Source organism: Centropristis striata, chromosome 4 (assembly GCF_030273125.1).
Source record: "Centropristis striata isolate RG_2023a ecotype Rhode Island chromosome 4, C.striata_1.0, whole genome shotgun sequence".
NCBI lineage: Eukaryota > Metazoa > Chordata > Actinopteri > Perciformes > Serranidae > Centropristis > Centropristis striata.
Window position 1 is genome coordinate 30,363,404 of NC_081520.1, and position 18,602 is coordinate 30,382,005.

General features: G+C 37.7%; 1 protein-coding gene across 2 annotated transcripts in view; it reads right to left on the reverse strand.

Moving 5' to 3' along the window:
• Positions 1 to 401: 401 nt before the first annotated feature.
• The window catches only part of LOC131969982 (F-BAR and double SH3 domains protein 2-like), an 86,705-nt gene continuing 68,504 nt past the window's right edge, over positions 402 to 18,602 (reverse strand). For both annotated transcript variants that reach the window (XM_059331218.1, XM_059331219.1), the window contains 7 exons: positions 10,510 to 10,644; positions 10,123 to 10,206; positions 8,820 to 8,997; positions 6,637 to 6,857; positions 3,337 to 3,529; positions 3,144 to 3,232; positions 402 to 1,149 (listed from right to left, as the gene is read on the reverse strand). In XM_059331218.1, the coding sequence (XP_059187201.1) occupies positions 1,057 to 1,149; positions 3,144 to 3,232; positions 3,337 to 3,529; positions 6,637 to 6,857; positions 8,820 to 8,997; positions 10,123 to 10,206; positions 10,510 to 10,644 (993 nt within the window). In that variant the 3' untranslated portion in view covers positions 402 to 1,056. The remainder of the gene's footprint in view (positions 1,150 to 3,143; positions 3,233 to 3,336; positions 3,530 to 6,636; positions 6,858 to 8,819; positions 8,998 to 10,122; positions 10,207 to 10,509; positions 10,645 to 18,602) is intronic.

Consider the following 18,602-nt stretch of genomic DNA (forward strand, 5'->3'; position numbering starts at 1 on the left):
TTTATGGATGTTTTCTCTGCTGTATTTAAAAAAAAATACTTTCTTGGCAAGACAACAGAGAAAAATAATACCTGCAAATGTGTCAACTAAACAAGGATATATGTTAAAGGTGAACTTGTTAACATGTTATAAATGAAATGAAAATGTCTAGATATCAGCTCTTAAATTAAACCCTCATTAGCTATTTTTGTTGTTATCATTATATTTGTCCAAACAAATGTACCTTTAGTTGTAACAGGCATTAAAATGAACAAGATATTAGAGAAAAACAATGGTGGTCTAATCATGACTGTATGTCTATATTGATCCTACTTGACATTATTTTATATTTTCATACAAAATGACACTAATTCTTATTACACAGCTCTAATTTTTATAATAAAACTGTAATGCATGAGAGGCACAAACTGGTGCTTAAAAAAAATGTCATGATGACTACTTCTTTTTTACAATTAATTATTTTAATTGAGTTTTTTTTTTGCTCTCATTACAAGTTTTGCATGAATTATTTTTGACTTGTCCTACTACGCTTTGTCAGGTTCTGGGCTCCATAACTTTCTTGTTTCAAGTAAGTGAAGTGTTCTTAAACACAGCAGAATGATCTTCCTGTCCAAGATGAAAGAAAAACTTGCCAATAACGGTCATTAACTTTCCCCACACTCCCCCTCTCTGTAACATTCTTCCTCCTCTTCAGTGTGCTCTGGTTTGCTGCCCGATGAGGTAAAGTTTTAAGGCAAGAATGGAAGGACGGGGGAGGGCGGAGAGGGATGAGGGGGCGGCTACTGCTGCACTTCATTTGGAAGCTAATACGGAGATTATTCAATTGGATACTCTTCATCCCCGGTCCTTACCCTCCTCCTCAACTTGAGGAGGAGAGAAGACGTGGAGAAGCCGGGAGGAGGGGAGGAGGAGGAGGGTTCAGTTCAGTTTACGTCACATCACTTTGTTTAAGCTGTAACTTCAGTTCAGAACAGTTCAGTCCCCAGCCTGTAGGATCATCTGTCTGTCATCTGTTTCTATTGTTCTGTCTCTATAACCTGCCAGCTCGTCTGTCTGTCACACCAGTGTGATCTCCACCTCCTCCGTCTTGTCGCTCTTCTCCTGCGGTCGGCGGGAGTGCTGCTTGGGTGGAGGAGGAGCAGCTCGTACCTGCAGCGGAGACAAAAAACACAATAAATGTCATTTAAGAAAAAAAAGGCAAAACGAGGAGATGGAGTTGGCCTACTTCTCTCAATTTGACAAACAGCTTCATGTTTATTTTCTGCTGTGGGACAAAAATTTCTCTAATTTTAGAGCTTTTTTTAATTTATTTTTTTTTAGAAATAAACACAGTAAATGGAAATCATAACTGGGATTGACAGGCAGTTTGTGTTATAAAGGGCTGCAACTATTGATTACTTAAAGTATGTTTAACCTATAAAACATATCACAATAGTGACAAATACTTCTGGTGCCGTATAAGGGCCAAGTATGAAAAAAAAAAATAATATACGGACCCGGGTAGGGGGGAATATTTCGAGAAAAAAGTCACAAATTGACAAGATTAAAGTGGCAAATTTGCAAGAAAAAAGTCACAGATTTATTAGGAAAAAAGTGGCAAATCTACGAGACAAAGATAGCAGATTTATGAGGGAAAAAAAGTCGTAAAAATAGTGGTTTGTCTTTGTCAAGGAACACCACAGACGCCACCCAGAAAGCAGGGGATGCTACACAGACACATTAGTGAAGAAGTGCAACAGTATGGAACATACGCGTATTAATTGTGGTGAGTCCGGACAATCGGCTCCTCAAATAGCTTTTTCTTCAGCCATTAAGGAGCCAGTGAGGCCCAGGTCTTAGAGGGCTGTGTCTATACTCACAGAATCTGGAGTTACAGTAAGTAACTAACGTATATTTTGTATAGGCTTCACCCTCTAAGAGCTATTGCTATTGGGTTAAGGGCAAAGTAGGATATGGTCCATGCCTCACTGGGTCCATCAGGTACCACAAGCACAAACACTTCAGAGAGGAATAAAGAATCCCTAAACCCAGCTACCATGGCACACGTAAAAACACATCACATGAGGTAAGGGTACTACATCACCACATTTCAATCCTTTTTACCCGCGGGATGTCTACCGCTTCTCCATGACTCTCAACTGCTCCCCTCCAACCTGTCGGCACACAGAGTGCTGTCTTTCAGACCTCCTCTGCTCCTTGCTGACAGTTACAGTGTGTAACGTTAGTCTAAACTTTTTCTCACAGCAGCAGATTTATTGTCCCCAGCCTTCATTCCTCACAGGCATTCTCCTGTGATGTGTCTTTACATGGCCATGGTTGCTGGGTATGTGGTGTGTTCAGGTTCCTTGACAAAGACAAAACACTATTTTTCCGACTGTTTTTCCCTGCATAAATCTGCGACTTTTCTCTTGCAGATTTGCCACTTTAAATCTTGTAAATCTGCAACTTTTTTTCTCGCAGATTTGCCACTTTAATCTCCCAAATCTGCTACTTTTTTCTCACAGATTTGCTACTTTAAATCTCTTAAATCTGTAAAAAATGTTCTCGTAGATTTGCCACTTTAATCTTGTAAATTTGCAACTTTTTTCTCGCAAATTTTTTCACTTTAATCTTGTAAATCTGCAACTTTTGTCTCGTAGATTTGTCACTTTTAATATCATAAATCTGTTACTTTTTTTTTCGTAGATCTGCCACGTTAATCTCGTAAATTTGCGACTTTTTTTCTTGCAAATTTGCCACTTTAAATCTCGTAAATCTGTGACTTTTTTCTCGCAGATTTGCCACTTTAATCTCATTAATTTGCAACATTTTTCTCACAAATTTGCCACTTTAATCGCATAAATCTGCAACTTTTTTCTCATAAATTTGCCACTTTAAATCTCGTTAATCAGCAACTTTTTTTCTCATAGATTTGCCACTTTAATCCTGTAAATTTGCAACTTTTTCTCGATTATTACCCCCTTCCCCCGGTCCGTTTTTTTTTTTTCATACTTGGCCCTAATATGCCGTCGTAAATACTAATTATAATTTCCTAAAGGCCCATGGCGCAACTTTAAATTGCTCTTTTTGTCCAACCATCGCTCCTAAACCCAAAGATTTTCACTGTCACAACACAAAATTTCCTTAATAAGTTTTTTACTAACAGGTCGTAGTTTGCCCGGGCCGCCTTCTGGGGTGAATCTCAGTGGCTGAGGGAATCCTGGAGACACTGGACTCTTGCCAGAGCTTTGATCTACAGAGAGAGAGGAGAATTTTAAAACAGAAAAAGTCAGTGTAAAAAGCCACAATGACCTTTTCTCAACTGATACACACCAACTCTCCTTGTGTGTGTCTTACTGTGGGTGGGGAGCGGTCCCTTGTGTGAGGAGGCGGGCGGGGGAGGCTTGTGCTCCCCGTTGAGTGCGGTGGAGGGTGAGCGTGGTAGAGGAGGCGGTGTGGAGGTCTCGGGGCTGGTGAAAGGGCTGATGGGAGGTTGTTCGTACAGCGGGAGAGGTGGCAGAGAACACGGCAGCTTCAGAGACGGCGAAATCTAGACAAAGGGACAGAAAGGGAGAAATACATTGCTGATATTTTTGCTGCTCAGCTGTGTTTCTAAAAAAAAAAAAGCCCCATGCTCTTTATCACACCACAAAAGATATGACATCTAACTGAAATCCAGTAAGTTACAGCTCAACAGGTTGGAATATAGCAGCAATAGAGGTATCCAAAACAACACAATCAGAAAAATATGTTGCACTCACTGACATTCTTTGCATCACAGCATATTATTCTGCCCTACAAAGTCTAACTGCAGTAACTACACAAACGGTAAAACTGAGAAAAACTGCTTTAAAGTTTGATGATTTATTTTTCTTTGACCCCAAAAATGTAGTTACTGCACTCAAATTGATTTTTTACAAGTGTATTTAAAAGTTTTTTAACAACTCTATTCAAAGATTTGTGTATTTTAGACTAAATATTATAAAGTAATGTTTTATTTTAGCCTTAATATAATATAATATAATATAATATAATATAATATAATATAATATAATATAATATAATATAATAAAATATAATATAATATAATATAATATAACATAATATATTTTTTACTCTCTAGATAGTGATATCTAGAGAATCATTTCCCTATCAAATAAAGTTATAATTTCTATTCTTACTGCAGTTACCGCAGTCTGCTTTGGTTTTATGTTTAAATTCACACACACACACACACACACACACACACGAACATCTTGAGGTAAAATTTAACATGTTAGTTTTAATCAATTGATGATATCAAACAGATGTTTATGTTTATATATTTTAGATATTGGATAATGTCTTGGCCGTGTGAAATCCTGCACTAATCTACATAATAAATAATAATAAAATTAAGTTTAGGTTTATTTATTTGCACAGTTAGAATCACATAAAATGACAAAGATAACTAACAATATAAAAACAAAAATATGAACATGATATAAAAGTGTATTTGTGTGTGAATTAGAATTTTAAAACAGCACTTAAATGGGCTTTTAGACATCTTTGGAAACATTTTATAGAGATGCAGTTCTTTACCAGATGGGAAAAGGTATTCCATAATTTATGGAAATTTAACTTGGAGGATGAAGATCTAAAGATTGACGCGTTGGATAAGAGTGAACCCGAAAATTAAATTTAAAATAAGTCTTAAAGTGCTCTGGAAAGTTTTCATGATCTGAATATACCTTATAAATAAAAAAAAACATATTGGAGAGATATTGATGTCATGAACAGTAAGTAACTGAGAAAGTTAGATTAAGAACCTTGTTCCCATACCGGGAGTCAAACCCGGGCCGCCTGGGTGAAAATCAGGAATCCTAACCGCTAGACTGGCATCAACCAGGAGCATTCACATTATTTAGCAGTTTTCCACACATGCCACTTAAAGTTGTTGTGATGCGTGTTATGTCTGAAGGCTTTTAGGAAGGGCGAGGCTGTATCCTTCCTGCTGCTGAACCTCTAATAGGGCAGCACTCTGCGCCACAGATAAGACTTCTCTCTGTGATTGCAGTGAAGGTTTTTATCAGAGCGCTGCAGGAACACAGCAGCTCTGAGCCACTGTTGGTGAACTCTGGCCTGCTGATAGATCTACTGGACAACAGCCAGGAAGGGAGGGGAGAGCGGGGGAAACTAGACTCCACTATAAGCTTGGTATTTCTGCCCTGAGGACAGACTGATAAGACCCAATGTCCAGATCAGAAAGAGCGAAGTACTGAATATTTCTGGGGTACTTACTTTAAAATCTGCTTTTCTGTGGATCCTGCTGAGTTAAAAGATTACTTGTGTCACCAGGGGCCTCATGTATCAAAGCTGCCTATACACAAAAATTTGGCGCACGCTGTTTTTCCCACGCCACATGTATGAAAAGTGAACTTGCCGTGAGAATGTGCAGACCGCTGCGCAATCTCTCGAGGTGCCGTGAGAATGTGCGGTGGCACCGCAAACTTTTGTTTGGCGTAAACTACTGTCTTTTATGCTCTGTTTAAAACGTGTTTCACATCTAAACTCAAACTACACCAACTGGCTTTGTGCTTACAGTTTATAGCTCTCAGACAGTGGAGGAAAATGCCGTTTTCCACCCTCAATAACCCGTTCTAATGATGAGGGGGTTATTATTATATTTTATATTTCACCTGCGTTCACCTGCGTAATAATAGTATGTTGACGTCTGTGTATTTTTTAAGGTTCTATATTTTCTTCAGTCTATATATTTTTGCTATTTCCACTATTTTTATATACATAACCTATATACCGAATTTCCCTCCGGGGATCAATAAAGTATTTCTGATTCTGATTAATATGGAGGGCAATATAAGCCTAGTAAAACAAATCTCTCCCAGTTAACCTGCTTTAATAACTGTGTCAAAGTCCCGATCGCCGACTGTTTTAAGTTAAACCCTTTGGTTTAACATGGAGATGTTAACGCTGCAGGTGCACAGCGATCCATGACGCACAGATCCCTCTCCCCGGAGAAAAAACGTGTGTGAGGAATCCTTTCAGAATAAGTCAGGTTTGATGCAGATTTGATCCCGCATGTGATGTTTAATTGGGACGACAAGGTATAGGCAAAGTGTGGCTTATAAACTGATACGTAAAAATGGCTGATTTGATATAACTTAACAACGGTGGAGTTTAGAAGGAGCCTGTGCAAAGGGACTCTTCTGCCATCAGTGACACCTTGTTGCTGATCCCAGACCTGAGGGATCAAAAAGTTAATTTTCCTGCCTCCACCTCGGAGATCACCATGTCCACCTCGCTGCAGTGGCAGCATGTTTCTATGCATTTGTTTTTAGATAATCAGCTGGCATGCCGGCAATTTATAGTCATTTGAATGTCATCTGTGTATTGATCTGCGGGAGGAGCCGGGGCGTGGCTGGTGGCTCGTGCATGTGCGCTCAGTTCCAGCTGATTGGGATGTATGAAGGAAAGGTGCAGAACCTGCTGTTGGAACAGTTTGATACATGTGGAGGTGAGTTTGCGTACGTACTTTTCTAGTTTTGGGAGTACGCCATCTTTCAGTATGAAAGCTACGCACTCTTTGATACATGAGGCCCCTGCCCATGACTTAATAATCTGAGTCTGTATCTGTGAGGCACATCCCTGTCAACATACCAGTATGTCACCTACCCCTCCTCCGCTGGTCTCCCCGTTCTCAGTGAGGTCTTCTACCAGCACAGAGGGGAAGACGCCCACCCGTCCGTTGAGCTCCCCCTCCCAGAAGCCGTCGTCCGTCTGAGTGTCGCGGTTCAGCAGGCGGATCACCGCTCCCTCGGCGAAGGAGAGCTCCTCGTCTGCCTGGCCCTCGTAATCATAAAGTGCACGGACGTACATCACTGTGAAGAGAGAGGGAGACAAAGAGAGAGAGAGAAAGAGACAGGTCCAATAAGATAAACAGAAGGAATAATTATTCTCGGGGAAATGTATTTCCACGTCTGCCTGGCCCTCATTGTCATAAAAAGAATGGTACACACCGCTGAAGAGAGCAAGATAAAGGACAGACGGAGAGAAATAATAATTAGGTGTTCAGGTAGAGCAGACACACAGCAGAGACAGGAACAGGTTGGACAGGAAGAATAAATTAAAATAAAATGTTCTGGATTTGTAACTGATAAATCTCTATGCTGCCTGCATGTAGACCATCAACAGCCAAAGTGTGGATGTAATCCGTGGTGGAATGTAACTAAGTACATTTATTTACCGTAAGTACTGTACTTAAGTTAAATTTTGAGGTACTTCTACTTTACTTGAGTATTTCCATTTTATGTAACTTTCTACTTCTACTCCACTACATTTTGAGGCACTACATTTAGCTGACAGCTTTAGTTACTTTTCAGATCAAGATTTAACATGAAACCATGATCAAAATAAAAGTTATTATACATTTTAAACTCAACAGTATATTAAATAGTTAGATAGAATATATAAAACAATCTCAGTGGGTTCATTCTGCATAACGAGTACTTTTACTTGTGATACTTTAAGTACATTTTGATGCTGATACTTTTGTACTTTTACTTTAGTAAGTTTTGAATGCAGGACAATTGCTGTAGTGGAGTAATTTCACAGTGTGGTATTAGTACTTTTACTGAAGTAAAGGATCTGAATACTTCTTCCACCACTGGATGTAATCAATAGTGTTGCAGAAACAAGACAAAGAGAGCACAAAGAGTGTTAATGTTTGTGATAAAGATCACCTCTTGCTTGTTTTGTATAACAGGGCTGTCATTTCAACCACTGGTGTTTTGTTCTCTTTAATGTAAAACGGCCTTGCTCTTTTTTCTGCTTGTGTTAGTCCCCGGATTGGCAGCAACAAAAATGTCTCCTTATTTGACATGTGGAAAAACAACAGCCATAATATAACTGGATAAAAAAGGAAATCAGGAGGGACAAATCTGAACTGATACTAACCTGTGGCTCACATAGCCTTCAGGTTTTGTCTTTACACTTCCTTTGATTACTGAAACCAGGGAAATACTCAGTGATGGAAAAGGTATTTAGATCCCTTACTTCAGTAAAAGTACAAATACCACACTGTGAAATGACTCCAATACAAGTAAAAGTCCTGCATTCAAAACTTACTGAAGTAAAAGTACAAAAGTATCAGCATCAAGATGTACTTAAAGTATCAAAAGTAAAAGTACTTGTTATGTAGAATGGACCCACTCAGATTGTTTTATATATTCTAAATATATTATAACATTATTTGTATTGATTGATTTATGTAAGCAGCATTTTAATTTTGTAAATAATTTTGTCATTTCAAAACAATTGTCTAATCACTTCAAATTTATCATGTTTTTCATGTTAAATCTTGACCCAAAAAGTAACTAAAGCTGTCAGCTAAATGTAGTGGAGTAAAAAGTACAATATTTGCCTCAAAATGTAGTGGAGTAGAAGTATAAAGTTACATACAATGGAAATACTCAAGAAAAGTACAAATACCTCAAAATTGTACTTAAGTACAGTACTTGAGTAAATGTACTTAGTTACATTCCACCACTGAAAATACATTTCACCCCCCCCCAGCAAAGTAAACAACCCACACTTGCTTCTTCTAATAACGCTCTTGGCTTTGCAAAATGAGTGCTGTTTACAGCTGGATTCTAGGCAGCTCCAGTGGAGCAGTAAAGAGAAAAATGCCTTAATCAGTGGTGCATAATAACCTCATTACAGGAAGAAAAAAAACTAATTTACACTGGTACAACTGGAACTAGCTTGTTTACTCAAACTCCTGGCATGCAGTTTAATTATTTAAAGAATAATGAAGCTTCACTAGGTTTTAGCAGCACACGCACTGTTTGTGTCTCCATTGATGCAGCCGGAGTGCAGCTCTGGCTCGGTGGAGTTGGACGACGTGTGTGATCGAGCATCAAGTGTAGCCAGAGACTGGAGCATGCTCAGCAGACTGTTGGAGGTCGGGAACTGCAGGTATTTCTCTGGGACGTAGCCTACGTGACCCGTCTTATTGCGAGCCTAGAAAACACACAGACACACACACAAACAATGAAAGACGCGTCGTGCAGGCAGCGTGGGCTTGAAAACATGACAGAAGGCAGAGCTCCAGAGATTTTTTAGCCTTCTGAAGTGTGGTCAGATTTTGGTTTTCATATGTGGTTTTCTACATAAAACTTCATGACTTCAGTGCGTTTATCACTACTTTTTAAACCTTATCGGCACTTTTTTAACAATACCACTATAATACTGATAAATGTAATAAATTTGGTCACTATAATCGTGATGTGAAATTTTTATACTGTTTCATTTCTACATACAAGATAGGGATGGGGGTTTGGAAGAAACCTGCCAACTCGAGCATCTATAACGTTAACAGTCAATTAATCGACTATTCACTGCATGCATACATGGGTAATATCAAAGATATAGTCATGGAAAAATTATTAGACCATTGTTTTCTTCAATTTCTTGTTCATTTTAATGCCTGGTACAACTAAAGGTGTTTGGACAAATATAATGATAACAACAAAAATAGCTCATAAAAGTTAATTTAAGAGCTGATATCTAGCCATTTTCCATGGCAATCATTATCAAGAAAACCATGGAAAATGTCTCAATATCAGCTTAAATTAAACTCTTATCAGCTATTTTTGTTGTTATCATTATATTTGTCCAAACAAATGTACCTTTAGTTATACCAGGCATTAAAATGAACAATAAACTGAGAAAACGAGGGTGGTCTAATATTTTTTTCCATGACTGTATACTACACTACACTACTATGCAAAAGCCTGTTTTGATGCGGACACTTTTATTTTGAAAGGACGAAGATAGACTTCCTGTCGATCGTAAAACTAACTCAAGTGATATTAAACTGTAAAGAAAACGTCAAGGAGTTCAGTGTTTTATGTTTTAGCCCCCGAAGAGGCATGAGGTTATTTTTCACAGTAATCTAGCAAATTTAAATGTGTTTTGTGTTTAAATAAGTTTTGGATAAAATGAAACCTAGTAATTCATGCTGGCAATGTTTTAACAGTAAGCTAGTTTTGCTTAAATTAATACGCACAGAGCTCAAGAGATAATGCTTCTGTTATTGTAGCTAAAACATAATGCAGGTCCATGTGTGTGTGTGTATTAGTGCACCTTGACCCAGTCCTCCATGTCTCCATCCTCAATGACCTCCAACATCTCCTGTTCATCAATAGTTAACTCATCCGGCTGAGAAGCCTGCAGGAGAGACACAACAGCAGAGTTAAAGACAGAGAAAAACATTTATACAGTAGAGTAAACCGCTACATACAAGACTGAGCCCAGCATTAATAATTCCTTTAAAATGCTAAAAAAAAAAAAGTCATGGTTATTCATGGTCGATTCATTAGCATTTCACACTTCCTGTTAATGCAACACTGACATTCATCTTGTCACAGTGCATACATGGATGCACGTTGTTGTGGTTGACCTGATATTTGATATGTGTAGGCGTGTGACCATGTAACCTCAGACGGTAACTCTGTGTGTGTTGGCTCCTACCTTGTATGAGTACAGGACTTTGCAGGTAAGCGGGTAGTTTCTGAGGGTTCCCGAAGGACTTGAACTACTGTCGTCAAAAACCTCCATGTTCTCTTCACACTCCTCTCCCTCCTCACGCTCCAAGTCAACTGTGCCCTTAAACACACAAACACAACAAGATAGAGTCAGAACCGCTGATAATAACAAGGACAAATAAGAAAAGCACCCTTCACCTTTAAAGCTCCAGAGTAAAAAACAAACATTCTTGCACTGCAGATCAAATAAACAACATGTTATTACCTCCACCAGGGAGGATATGTCTGTTTGTCAGCAGGATTGATGAAAATATAGTGGCGCGAATTTCATGAAATGTGGTGGAAGGTTTTAGCACAGACCAAGGAAGAAACTGTTGGAGTGGATCGTAATCATTGTGCACATTCATGTACAATGTCTAAAATCTACAATCTATGTCAATTAGCAGACACTTTTATCCAAAGTGACGTACATTTGAGAGGTCATACAACACAAGCAAGGATGAAGTCGAGAAACAACACAAGAAAAAGCAAAAATAAGTGGCATTAGGGCTGGGCGATATGGACCAAAAGTCATATCCTGATATATTTAGGCTGAATATCGATCGAAATTTTTACCGCAAAGTGAGAGCAAATGTTCAGTCAAAGTCAAATATGACATGCCACAAGTAGTTTTTATTGAAACCGTTTATTTAAGTGAACATAAATACTGTATAACAGGAGAACCTTTTTTTTTTAATCGAAGCTCCATAAAGTGCATATTTAAATAAAAAATATCTTAAATAAAAAAAGCCTATGGAATAAAATAGGCGAATATTTTTCTGAAATAAATGTATTTTATATGAGAATAGAATAATGGACATTACAAAATAATTAAATATGACAAACCCTAGTAAAGGCAGTGTTTATATATCAATAAAGATTATTTTTTTTAACTATATCGATATAGGCGATATGGTCTAATTCCATATCACATTTAAAAATATATTGATACATTTTTAAAAATTGATATATCGCCCAGCCCTTTGTGACATGTACTTTTTGGACATAAGTGCAGTAGTAGTAGTTTAGTTGTTTTGGGATGATCTGAAAAGTTTAGCTCTGGACTGGGAAATTTCAGGTGGTGGCGAAAATTTTGGTTCACATTTCCTGGTTGCCCTGATACATTTCTTGTTCTTCATTGTCATGCAAATACCGTGAGCATCTATCGACGTGTTTAGAGGCTTAAAAGTAATAAAATACGACACAACTTCTTTGCAGCAACAATGTTGTTTCCACATTACGATTTACTGAAGTTGGAAGAACAATGAGACCACTGGCCTGAGCAGAGTGCCATTCTAGTTCCTTTATGAAATCAATCACATATTGAACATATGGTGCCAGAAGAGCAAAGTTAACCTTTCATTAATGTCACATAACAGCCCAAAAGATTCCTCTGTAAAAGGTTGGACTTGTTGCTGGTCAACACAATACAAAAAAACCCCTCAACCTTCTGGCTCTAATGTCTGGATGGGACGCCCAGCTACAATCATGGAAAAAATTATTAGACCATTGTTTTTTTTAATTTCTTTTTCATTTTAATGCCTGGTACACTAACGATACATTTGTTTGGACAAATATAATGATAACAACAAAAATAGCTCATAAGAGTTTAATTCAAGAGCTGATATCTATAAATGGAGTAAAATGGAGTGCACTTATATATTGCTTTTATCCAAAGCACTTTACACTACACACTACGCTCATTCACCCATTCACACACATTCATACTGGTGGCCGAGGCTACCAGGGCACACTGGTGCCACCTGCCACCATTGGGAATTCATTCACACACCGATGAACGCAGCATCGGGAGCAATTTGGGGTTCAGTTGCTCAAGGATACTTCGACATGTAGCTGCCATGGTCAGGGATCGAAACACCAACCTTCCTATCAGTAGGCGACCACTCTACCAACTGAGCCACAGCCGCCCCACTCTAGACATTTTACATGGTTTAATTAAACTCTTATGAGCTATTTTTGTTGATGTCATGATATTTGTCCAAACAATGTACCTTTAGTTGTACCAGGCATTAAAATGAACAAGAAATTGAATAAAACTTTTCCACGACTGTAGGTGACCTGATATGTTGATTATCTTTGTCTGTGTCGGCTGGCAGCAAAAGCGCCGCTACTAGTTGAAAGTTGAGAGGTCTGTCCATTTAACAAACACTTTCATTTGTTACCTCTCCCTCTCCTCCAGTGTGCCTGCACTCTCTCTCTATGCTGGCGTCACGGTTTAATCTACAGAAGTTCTTACCTTCTCTTGCTGCCTGAGTTTCTCTGTCCTGCTCTGTGTGGCTGCTACAGCTTTCAGAGACAGGTGTAGAGGGACTAATGTTTCATATGATCCAGCCCCTCCCTCTTTTGTTCCAGGAGAATTTCACTGGCGTATATGAACGTCATGTGATCTAGCTGGTAGAAAGATCCATCACAAATAGCAAGCTGACCTGGCCACAACAATGGTGTGTGTGTGTGTGTGTGTGTGTGTGTTTATCCATTCCAAGTCATTGTGTTTAGTCATCAGATTTCTGTTGACACAGTAAACTCAACACCGGAGCAGAACAAAGCTGATGTGTGTTTTGTAAATGGGTCATAAGAATCTATTCCCTAGGGAAATAAAAAGCCACAGGTGTGGTCCTAAAGTATTCACTTTTAAATATTAACTGGGCTGTGCCATTGATCAATTTTTTTTTTCAGTTACAATGTTGGCTTCCAATGACTATGAAAACACACTTTTAAAAAATAACTAAAAACTGCCCTTTTTAGCAAAACCTTTGGTTCCTCCTGTCCAGATGGTTTTTAGATTGTCTATGTATGTATGTATATATATGTATACTTTTTCTTCTGTTTTTAGCAGTTTTATCCTTTTTAATCCTTTTTATAATCAGCCTGTTATGCTTTAAACCTGTAGCACTTTGAGATTTCCTTTAATGTGACGTGCATTATAAATAAAATGTATTATTATTAGTATTAGTATTATAAATAAAACAAGACAATTTATTTTTGATACATTTAATTATTTGTATATTTAATGCATACATATTTTTATTCTTTTATATACTATATAATTTACGTGCTTATCAATTTATTTTTTATTTATTTATTTCATTTTATTTTATTTTTTTAAGCTGAATTGTTTATTTATTAATTGTTACTTGTTAAAAGGATCCCCATTAGCTGTCACCAAAGAGGGACGAGCTAGTCTTCCTGGGGTCCAAAAAATAAAATAAAATAAAAAATCACATAACAATGATAATGTAAAAACAATGAAACATTGTAGACATCATTAAAACATCATCAAATCAGTTATAACATTCATAAGTATTACATTCATTATTACATTCATACCGTCCATTCCCTACTCACAAATTTAAATAGTGCATTCTCAAATGGTACGTAAAGATATTTTGCTATTCAGTTTACGTATATTCAGAGGACAATTATTCCAATGATTGATGGTACGATAAATAACTGTCCTCTTTAACGCATTTGATTTTGGACATGGTAACATCATCTGGCCACCATCGGCTGACCTCGTCAAATGAGAATGAACCTGATCACATCTGACAATTTGGTTATATAAGAAAACGGATTGGAAGAAAAGACAATGCTTATTCTCAGCCTATTCTCTATCATATTATATTTGAATTTCAAGAAAATCCATTGGTAAAAAGTTCAATAAATGCATGACGATTCCATAGTTTATGCACTGCAAATTATTTGTTTCTTGCCAAGATTAAAAAAAACCTTAGATTTAGAAGTGTTAGAAAATGTATCTTGTTTTAAGAGTAAATTTCTCATTTTAAGTGTTCAACATTCTTATTTCTAGATTTAATCATCTTAATTCAATAAATCTTGTCAAGTGAAATTATCTGTCCATGCAGCAAGATAATTTCCCTCAGATTTAGTCTTTTTATCTTGTTTTTAGACACACCTTTTTTGCAGCGTGGATAAGTAAAAGTTAACTAATCCTCATCTCAACATTAGGCAAAATAATCATGATTATTGCCATAAGCAAGCACTCCTCAAACGAACACACTCTCATCGAAGCTCTTTAATTAGTTTGTTTCATTAAGTCACTTGTATCCACTTTACTGCATTGATTTAAAGTACGCTGCCCAGCCTCGGGCCGACTCCATTTCATCCCTGAAGTGAAATGACCACCGTGTATTTCAGTATAACCCAATAAAATATCAACAAGAATACATCTCAGTGTGTGTACCAATACAGCTGAGATGCAGAGCAAAGGATGCTTTTATGGTTCCTGGAGGTAATAACTGTGAAAGTGATATTGTAATGAAGGCAGCAGCAGCAGCCTGGGGGACTTCATGGCTTACAGTATTTCACAGTCGTATTAATAAAGTTGAGTGGAATGAAGAAAGTGAAGAGAAGTGCCTGCTCCCCGCTCTCATTGTTTTCCTTTCCTCTCCTCCACATTTTATTATTCCCAATCCATTCATCCTTCCTCGTCTGTCGGACCATCGGCCACTTCTTGACCTCTCCCTAATCAGCAAACTGCTTCAACACTTCTCTCCTACTGTTCCTCGCTTCCTCTTCATCTCACTCTCTTCATTTCCCTTGTTGCAGCTTGTTATTATAATCCCTCTTTCTCTGCTGCTTTCAGTCTCTCAAGGCTCCAGTACACCCCAAATAAAATCAAAGGCTGTTGAACTGCTGTCAAATTCCTGAATTCTCAATGTGGCCTGTTCCTATAATGACACCCACGCCTGATGGAGGAGTTTCAACAACTCTAGCCTCCAACTGATTCATCTTATAAATAGAGCAAAGCTAAAAGAAAACTTTGAGGGCATAAAAATACAATCCAAAAGTTCAACTAGCACTAAGTAGCTACCTGCAGATAATTGAGTATATACAGGGCTCGAGAGTGCGAACAATTTGGTCACACATGCGACCAAAATTTTTAAGAGTGCGACTTATAATTTTTCTAGGTCGCACTGATGCACCTGATGCTGCCCGGGTGAAAACTCTCAGTGTTCTCCTGTGACCGAACTCACACACTCATGGGGTGTCTCTCAAAGCTCTTATTTGCATCCCCGCTTCCCTCACTTGCGTCGTTCACTTGCATGTTAGTCCCGCCCACCAGGGATGCATGGAGAGACGCAGGGAAGCAAAGCTAGGAGAAAAGCTATAGACATGCACTAATAATAATAATAATAATAATAATCAGCTGTCAGTCGGCTTTAACAGCTGTAGACATGCACTAATAATAATAATAATAATAATATTAATAATAATAATAATAATAATAATAATAACAAGTGTTTTCTCTGTTTAACAAACAGCTGCACATGAATAACATGCAACCTGCATTGTGTATTTATACTATGAACTGTGTCCTGCTCAGGGACACGGGAATGCATTCATATTACCGGTATATTATTTTATTATTATTATTTGCGTCTGTATGAAGACGATCCTGATGATGAATTCATTATTTAATATCCCAGAACATGATTGTGTCCGCTGAACACCAGCCAATGTGTTATTAGGTCAGACGATTAAGGGAAAAAGTAAATGATGTCACTTACATCAAACCTGCACTCACGTGGGACTGAATGGAAATGATAAGCAATGTAAAAGTGTTCCTTGCTGACTGATGCTCTACTGTTGTTGTTTTTTTAACTTTAATAATATCCATAGTGGATCTGAATGGTGGAAATAACAGATCATGAATGGAAAAAAGCTTCTAGACATTTTTTTCTTTTCATTTATTATGAATGTTAAATTAAATTATGTTTGTTGTCTTTTTGTTGTTTTATTTTGCTTTGTGTTTTATTTTGAAATGTTCAATTTGAGCTCAGTAAAGCACTTTGAACACACTAAAAAATATATAATTGTGCTTCTAGTACGAGCAGCTTAATTAAATAAAGATAACATTTCTCTACACCTTGTTCTTGTTAAAAAAATCATTCACATTATATGAAAGTTATGGAGAGCGATAAAAAGGTGACCTTATGGCGTTAAAGGTGAGGCAATGAAAAATTTTGGTGCACCTAACTTTTGTGCCGGTGCACCTAAAAAAAAAAATAGGCACACCAGTGTAACCAATGCAAAAAGTTAGTCAGGAGCCCTGATATATGTAAATGCCAGTTCTTTGTTTTGGTTGCTTCTTTGTCTGTGGATAGATTCCTGTTCTATATAGGTATCTTTCTATCTATCTGTATTCTGTAGCATTGCAGGAATCTCTCCTATGTTTTGTGCTGTTTCTCACAATCCCCCGTCTCTCTCACCTCTGCATCCAATTTTACTTCAACATTATCACTCTGACGCTGCAACCTCCTCACCTCTCCCCCTCATCACACCACCTCCTCTTTTTCTTAGCTCCTTTCTTTCTCTCTCCTCCTTTCCTGATTATCTCTCCAACACATCACCCCTTCTCTCCATAAACCTCCTCACAGATTGCCCTCATTCTCCAGACTTTCTTCCACTGTCTCACACCCGGTATCTCTCTCTCTCTCTCTCTCTCTCGTTCTTTCTCTCCAGTGTTAGCTGCGAGCTGCAACATCATGTGAGCTGAATGTCAAGTGCTTCCAACGGAGCAGACCGACTATGTTTAGTCCTGTTGACAGACGGACACAGACAAGTCTCCAACACAAATCCTCCTCATTGGCGTACACGTGCATTGCACATAAATATCCATAACTCACACACACACATCCAGTCACACACACACACACACACAAACATAATGTATATGGCAGCATTATTGATTGTGCATAACTAAAGGTTACATTAAGAGTGGCTTTAGAAACTAAGACACATATTGTGTGACATCCCCCCTGTATCTGGGATAAGCAGCCACTTTTAAATTTAAAGGAATGGCTTGAAATGTTAAAATGCGCTCATTCACTTTCTTGTGACTTAAATGTGAAGATCGACACCACTGTTTTGTCTGTATGATCAATATGAAGCTACCATCAGCAGTCAGTTAGCTTAGCTTAGCATAAAGACTGGAAGCAGGTAAGATCAGCTAGCCTGGCTCTTTCCAAAGGTGATGAAGCTCACTTAATGACACATTATATCTATTTGTGTGTAACTTAAGTACAGGTGCATCTCAATAAATTAGAATATGATGGAAAAGTCTATTTCAAGTAGTTCAAGTCAAACAGCCCCAACCAAGTATTGAGTCATATAGATCGACATACTTTTCAGAGGACATTTCCATATTAAACATACTTTTTAAAATTGGTTACACATTTTTTTGCAACACTGAATTTTAGGTCTTCATTAGATGTAAGCCATAATTAGAGCTGGGCGATATATCGATATATTTTTAAATGTGATATGGAATTAGACCATATCGCATATTTCAATATAGTTCAAATTTGCACTGTGATCCTTGCTCCAGGCAAGCTGCTGACCCGGAGCTCCCTGCACTGCTCCCCACGCCTCCGCCCCTCCTCTTTCATGCACAGAGAGGGGAGGGGCTGGAACAGACAAAGATTGGCCTATTTTATTTCATAGGTTATTTTTATTTAAGCTATTTTTTTTATTTAAATGTGCACTTTATGGAGCTTTGATTTTTTTTTTTTAAAAAGATACTCCTGTTGTTATACAATATTCATGTTCACTTCCATAAAATTAATTGTGACATGTCATATTTGACTTTGACTGAACATTTGCTCTCACTTTGTGATAAAGATATCGGGATATATATCGTGTATTGTACCCTAACCATGATGATTATAATTAGAAGAAATTAAATAAATAAAGACATGAAATGTTTCATTCTGAGTGTAATGGATCTATACAATGTGTTATTTCCACTTTTTGAATTGAATTACTGACATACATTTTTCTATGATATTCTCATAAATATTGATATGCACATGTATTACCTTTGTATGCAACTTTATAGTTCTCTACATCATCCCAGAGCCAAATACTGTAATGTTTCATTCACTACATTTGTCTACAATTACTAGCTACTTTCCAGTAGCTAATAACTTTACTGTTCAGTAATCCAACCATGTTTGAACAGAGCCAGGCTAGCTGTTCCCCTCTTGCCTCCAGTCTTTG